The sequence below is a fragment of the Myotis brandtii genome, unplaced genomic scaffold (assembly GCF_000412655.1).
Source record: "Myotis brandtii unplaced genomic scaffold, ASM41265v1 scaffold187, whole genome shotgun sequence".
In the NCBI taxonomy this organism is placed as follows: Eukaryota; Metazoa; Chordata; class Mammalia; order Chiroptera; family Vespertilionidae; genus Myotis; species Myotis brandtii.
In genome coordinates, this window is record NW_005356944.1 from 2,865,612 (window position 1) to 2,871,967 (window position 6,356).

Below are 6,356 nucleotides of genomic sequence, written 5' to 3' on the forward strand. Positions count from 1 at the left end.
GGGGCCTGGCTGGGCCCAGCAGTGGCCTCTGAGGGCTTGGGGTCCCCCGGGGGGAGGCTGTCACCCTCTGGGCCCTGAGGAAGGGCCATGGAGACGAGGGCTTGGCCCCTCTTGCTGGCCGAGGGGCACCGCCCCACTCCGTTCTCCCCGGTCCTGCGAGAGGGGGCTTTGTGGCAGCGGGGGCCCCTGCTTCTCTCGTCCCTGCCCCTCCCTCCATGCGCTGGGGGCCAACCAGCAGGCATCTCTGTGCCTGGGCTGCCCCAAGTCCCATATCCCATCTCTCCTAGCTCCCAGGCCGCTCAAACAGCGCCTCGCTCCAATCCTAGCCTTCCCTCCCCCTCCAGCCTCCTGCTGGCCCCACCGCACCTGGGCCCCGCAGGCTTGTGCAGACCCGGCACCTGGCCCTGGGCTCCGGCTCCCGGACCTCCTGCGCCCACGCCCCTGTCTGCCCTCTGCTCATGGTGGTCTCTGTCTGTCTCTCCCACAGTCCCTCTCTCCAGCCCCGCCTTGCCGACGTTTGTCCAGCGGGTCTGTGGCTCTCGGACCATCTCTCCGTCCTCCCTCCCTCTGTTGCGTGGGGCCCTCTCACAGTGGTCTTTCTGTCTGTCCATCCTGGTTCTCCTACTCTCCCCACCCCTCCAGCAAGGCTCCTGGATTGTGGAAAGACAGGCCCCCCCCAGCCTCACTCCACCCCCCACTCCCCTCCCCTCCTCATGGCACCCCCTGCTGAGCCTCTGCTGACCTCCACCCTCCTGCTTCTCAGCGAACAGGAACAGGACGGGGGTGACCAGCAGCCCCCCTGCCTCTCGTGCCCATGTGTCCCCAGACCACGGAGGGGAGAGGGGACCGGGCTGTGACGGGGCCTGTGGAAGTGACACGATGTGGGAGTGGCCGAGTGAAGGGGCAGGGGCCCCAAAGGCAGAGGACAGTTGCCACACAGCCCTGAGTGGGTCTGAGGGTCTGAGAAAGGGCCAGGCTTGAGAGGCGAGTGGGCGCGGGCCAGGTGGTCAAGGGCGGGAAGGGCTCATGTGTCCCTTCACGTCGATCATTTGGAGGCTCAGCCTTCAGCAGCCTTCAGCACCTCTGCACCTGGGCCACCTCTTCCCAGAGGCCAGACAGCACCGCCTCCCAGGCAGCACTGCAAGCCCTTGGCTCCCTCTTCAAGGTCGTAGGTGTGCGCCCTGGGTCACACCTTCCCCCACTTCATGTCCGAGTAACCACCTAAGAGGTGAGAAGTGGTGAGAAAGGGGCGTTCCAAATAGAAGCCAAAGCAGGGGGCTATCGCTCAACAGGGTGTAGTGGGTAGGAGCATTCTCCATCGAGGAGCAAAGCCTTTTCTAGGTGAAGAAAGCCTGGCTTGGAAGTCCTTCCTGGCTCGTGTCCAATGAACAGCATCTTAAGGCACTCACGTGGGTGCCCTTGACTTGCCCAACCTGACTTAGCCAAGCTGAGGTCCCAGCTCCAGTGTCCAGGGTGTCCAGGTGGATCAGTGGTTGACGTACAGGTGGATGGCGGGATGGTTGGGTGGATACGTGGGTGGTTGGATGGATGGGTGGATGATTTGACAGATTGGTGTTTGAATGGTTGGTAGATGGAAGGATGGATGGATAGGCGAATAGGTAAAAAGGTGAATAGATAGATGGTTTTATTGGGTGGGTAGTTGGATGAATGGGTGGATCAATGGATGGGTGGATGTTTTGATGGATTGCTGGTCAAATGTTTGGTTGTTGGATGGATGGATTATTGGATAGATGGATGTATAGATGGACATAAAGACAGATGAGCTGCCGGTGAAGGTCTACTCTTTATTAAAAGAGTCCATTAGGACTCTATCAGGAACCTGCAAGATTCTTTATCATTTAATATTCACAAAGGCACCATGAGGCAGATCTTACCTATTTCGGTGTCTCCCATGATGTCTAAGCCACACATTGCCTGATACATGGTAACCAGTATGTGAGTGAAGACTTGTGTCTATCTATCTCCGCCCCCACCCCCACCCCCTGAGCTGTGATTCCTCTGATGACATTGATGATGGCTCCTTCTCCACTTTGTTCTCCCCAAGCCAAACCCAGGTTTGGCGCCCGCTAAGCACTATACAGAGCGCCAGGTTGGGATGGCACTTGGCACCTACTAGGAGAGCTAGAGTGGAAAGGACGGGGATAGCAGCTGCTGGCGAGGGCTCGATCCCCAGTAGGATGCGTGTAGGAGGCAGTCGATCAATGAGTCTCTCTCATTATTGATGTTTCTATCTCCCTCTCCCTTTCCCTTCCTCTCTCTGAAATCAATAAAAACATCCTTAAAAAAAAAAAGAAAACTTTTTTCTTGCTGGAATTTGTACCCAGCCTGACTGACAAGCCTCGCTTCTTTCCCAAACAGCCCCAGAAAATGCTCTCAACTGTGCTCTGGACAAAGGAAGTGCTCATTTAACACGTGAATGTTAGTTAAATGTTAAATATCCTGATGGTAATCAACTCGAACGAGAGCAGAGGTCACGTCCAACCCCTGGCCTGCTTCCACCAGCTCTGCAGACGCGGGGGACGAGGTTGGGGTGAGCATGCACCACTGAGGCTCCTCTCACCGAACCTGGGGGACAGCGACCCCCAGGAACTGCCAAGTGCTTGTCTGGGAGGTGTTTCTGACAAGGAAACTTGAGCTCCAAACCTTGCCGCCGGAAGACTCTGGACGGGGCGAGGGGCAGCTGGTGCGCCTGCAGCTGGGCCGGCTCCGGAGGACAGCGTGCAGCGGGCAAACCTGCAGGCGCGAGTTTTGTTGGCAGCCCCTCAACTTACTTTCCTGAGCCTTGTTCTTGAGCGGCGCCCAGGCCCAGTGCGCTTAAGTCTTCCATTAGACCCCCTGATTAGGCCACACCTGTGGAAAGTTACCATTGTGAGTCTGAAGCAGTTGTTTTTTTCCTGTCGTTCCAAAAATAGGGCCACTGCGAATTTGGCTCATAAACCCAGCCAAGGCGGGGCTGCGATCCGGGATGGCCACTCCGCTCCAGACCCCACAGACCCCGTGGTCTCCTGCTGGGAAGGCCCTGTCCTCCAGACACGTGCGGCCCGAGCCGGGCCACTCACGGAGCGCCGGCCCCAGACCCAGCGCCTGGTCCCAGGGGCGAGCCCGTGAGCACAGCTGGGTCCTCAGAGTCCTGCCCGGCTTGTCCCCGACAGACAGCAACATCTGGCCAGACGCCAGGAGCAGCACTGCGATGCGGCTTTCTTTTCTGTTCAAGAGGCTGCTTTAACATCTGGGGCTTTGCTGACCCTGGAGGGACCGCCCCGCCCTGACCTGTTGGCCTTGCCACGCCTACTGTTAATAAAACAGAAACCCTGGGCAACCCCCCGCCAAACCCCTCCCCAAGTTCTGACTCAGAAACTGAGATGATAAATGCTTGTATTTTAAAAATTTTGCTTCTTTATTGACTTCAGAGAGGAAGGGAGAGAGAGATGGAAACATCCATGATGAGAGAGAATCACTGATCAGCTGCCTCCTGCACACCCCCCACTGGGGATGGAGCCCACAGCCCAGGCATGTGCCCTTGGCTGGGATGGAACCTGGGACCCTTCAGTCTGCAGGCTGACGCTCTGTCCACTGCGCCAAACCGGCGAGGGCTGCTTGTTGTTTTAAGCAGCTGAATGGTGAGGTAATTTATTGGGCAGCAAGGGACACCATCTGTCCAGTGTGGGACAAAGGGGAGTGGATTCCAAGGCTCACGAGGCAGATGCTCTGAGTTTATTTTTGCTTTTTTTGTTTTGTTTTGTTTTTTGGTTTGTGCTGGTGAGTCTTAATGAGCTTGTTTTCCAGGTTTCCTGGTTGAGGTTTGAGGTCCCTGAGGCCGCGCAGCAGGGGTGATGGTCAGCGCTTGGGACAAAGGCACATCCTTCCACAGGCGTCTTTCCTTTAATGACCTCGATTTCTGACTGTGGACCCCGTGTGGCGGAGCAGCCACCCCACGTTCCCATAATGAGTTTTCCAGCACAACTCCTTCACGCTCCCCCACCCTTATGCAGGGTAACCTGCGCTCCTCACGGTCCACAGACGGAAATGCTAGTGTCAGCAGCTAAGAAGTACCTTCACAGCCCTGGCCAGTGTGGCTCAGTTGGTTGAGCGTCGTCCTGTGCACCAAAAGGTCACCGGTTTGATTCCCAGTCAGGGCGCATGCCCAGGTTGTGGGTTGGTCCCCGGTTGTTGGGGTACATCCAGGAGGCAACCAATCAATGTTTCTCTCTCTCTCCCGCTCCCTTCCTCTCTGGATACTGTGGCCACCCAAGTTGACACATCAAATTAACCTTCACCTAGGAGTGAGCGTTAGTAGCTAATAATGCAGACAGGTTTCTAAAGTGGCCGAACCATTTCAGCACTCCCACCAGCAACGCAGTTGATCCACGTCCTTGTTAACACGTGCAATGGTCAATGCTGCAGGCCTTCCCATGTGGGCTGTGGTTTCACTTGCATTTCCCCGATGACTGAGGACGCGGAGTGCCTTTTCATAGGCCTAATGGCTGTATAATATTGGCACAAAATACCTTAAGGCAGGAAACTCTTTTATTAATGTCGAGGGTTGGGCTGTGAGATGTGGCCACAGGTAGGCTGAACGTGTCATTTGCTTCCCCTTCCAACCAAGTCTTTAAATATTTGCTCAACAGGTATTTGGTTTGGCTGCACAGGAGTTGCTTTTTAAAAATTTTATTTTAAAGAGGTTGTTTACGGAAGCATTCACTCTCTGAGGCTGAAAAAGAAAATCCTTTTAACCACTTCCTGCTTCTCTGTAGTCGCATTCTTGCTCCAGGTTGTGTATTAATTAGGTGTCAGTTCAGCCGAGGTTACAAAGTGTCCAAGTAGCAGCAGCGGAAACGGAAACGAGCTAGAAGGGTTTCTCGCTCAGGTAAAAGCCCAAGACATGTGAACGGGGCTGGTGTCCACTCTGGGGTCCTGGGGGCCCAGGCTCCTTGCAGCCACCTGTCACACTAAGGGTGTGGCCCCTGCCTCCGCCGGGTTCCAGCCAGGGGAAGCACACCAGTCCGGGAGGCTTATGCTGGGTCTACAACGTACATGATAAAATAAGTCACTTGTTGCCAACACGCGCCGTGACGCCCCGCTGCCCTGGCTTTGGAATGTCTGGCTTTCGATTGGCAATGATTTCTAGTGAACATGCCTCACAAAAGTACTCAGCGAAGAGAGGCCAGTGTTACCAAATGCTTTTCTCTACCTTCGAGTCCTTCGTGGGGCGGGGTCAAGGCAGATTTAAGCAGTTATTTAAGGGGTGTGTGTGTGTGTTGGGGGGGCGGGTAGGTACACTGGCTGCTCTCTAACCGCTTCTTTCCAGTTCGGTTTCCTGTCCTGGCCCCTGGGACGTGCCTGGTGGCCTCTGCCTAGACCTGCTCCGGCTGTGACAGGCTGCAGGTGTAGCAGCACCGTGGTCCCACACTCCGCTGGCATCCATGGGGCCACAGGTGCCCCCCACACCGCAGGGGGCAGGGCGCCCTCCGAGTCCTCTCTCTCCCATTTGCATTTGCCGGGACCATTTTGACCGGCAGCCGCAGAAACCCCAGTGAGACAGAGCGGATTTACTGACTCAGTTAGATCGGACGCTCTGACCTGGGCACGCAGGCTCATCCTCCTGCCACCCCACTCTCCCCGTCCCTCCTCCTGCTCCGGGGACCTCTCCCCACAATAAGCCCGCACAGGCTCTGCCTTCTGGGGAGACCGGCCTAAGCCAGCAGGGGCAAGTGACAGTTTCCGGGGTTTTCCTGACGCTGGGGAGGGAGTGGCTGGCAGGCGTCCTTCTGAGGACGTTTTCCGACAGCCTTTCAGTACACGGGGAGGTAGCCAAAGCCAGCTTCATGGCCCAGGGGCTCCGTCTCATTCTCAGAGCCTTGGGCAGCGCCTGGCACTAGGTAGGTGCTCCAGAAAGATCTGCTGAAGGCGCGTGTGTCCTGCTGCTCCTGGTGGCGTTCTCTGGTCCCACCCTGGCCGCTGCACTCCCTGGTTTGGCCTCAGGAGGGTGCCAGGACCTTGGTGTCTGGCTGGGGGCAGCCTGGAGACAAGCTCCTCACTGCCCAGGACTCGTGCCTGCCAGGTGCCTGGCTGGGGGTCCGAGGGTGTGTGTCCCCAGCGGGAGGGGCAGGAACTCACCTGGCGATGTCCTGCCCCCAGCTTCTGCTCCCCGACGGGATGGAGCTCAGCACCCCCTGGTAGGTGTGGGGACACTCGGGGGGCCAGCCTCAGGGGAGCAGGAAAGGCATCTGGGAATGCCCAGGGGAGACGGGAGGACCAGAGGTTGGGTCTGAAGCCAGCCCAGGGGCCTCAGACCACCTTCCCTCTTCGAAGGTGGCTCGGCCTGGGGTGGGGGT

At 57.3% G+C, this 6,356-nt stretch overlaps 1 protein-coding gene across 1 annotated transcript in view; it reads left to right on the forward strand.

Moving 5' to 3' along the window:
• The first annotated feature begins 4,576 nt into the window (after positions 1-4,576).
• GSTP1 (glutathione S-transferase pi 1) overlaps positions 4,577-6,356 on the forward strand; it is a 21,910-nt gene continuing 20,130 nt past the window's right edge. Inside the window, exons 1-2 of the mRNA XM_014538228.1 lie at positions 4,577-4,588; positions 5,296-5,357. Coding sequence (XP_014393714.1) covers positions 4,577-4,588; positions 5,296-5,357 — 74 coding nt within the window. The remainder of the gene's footprint in view (positions 4,589-5,295; positions 5,358-6,356) is intronic.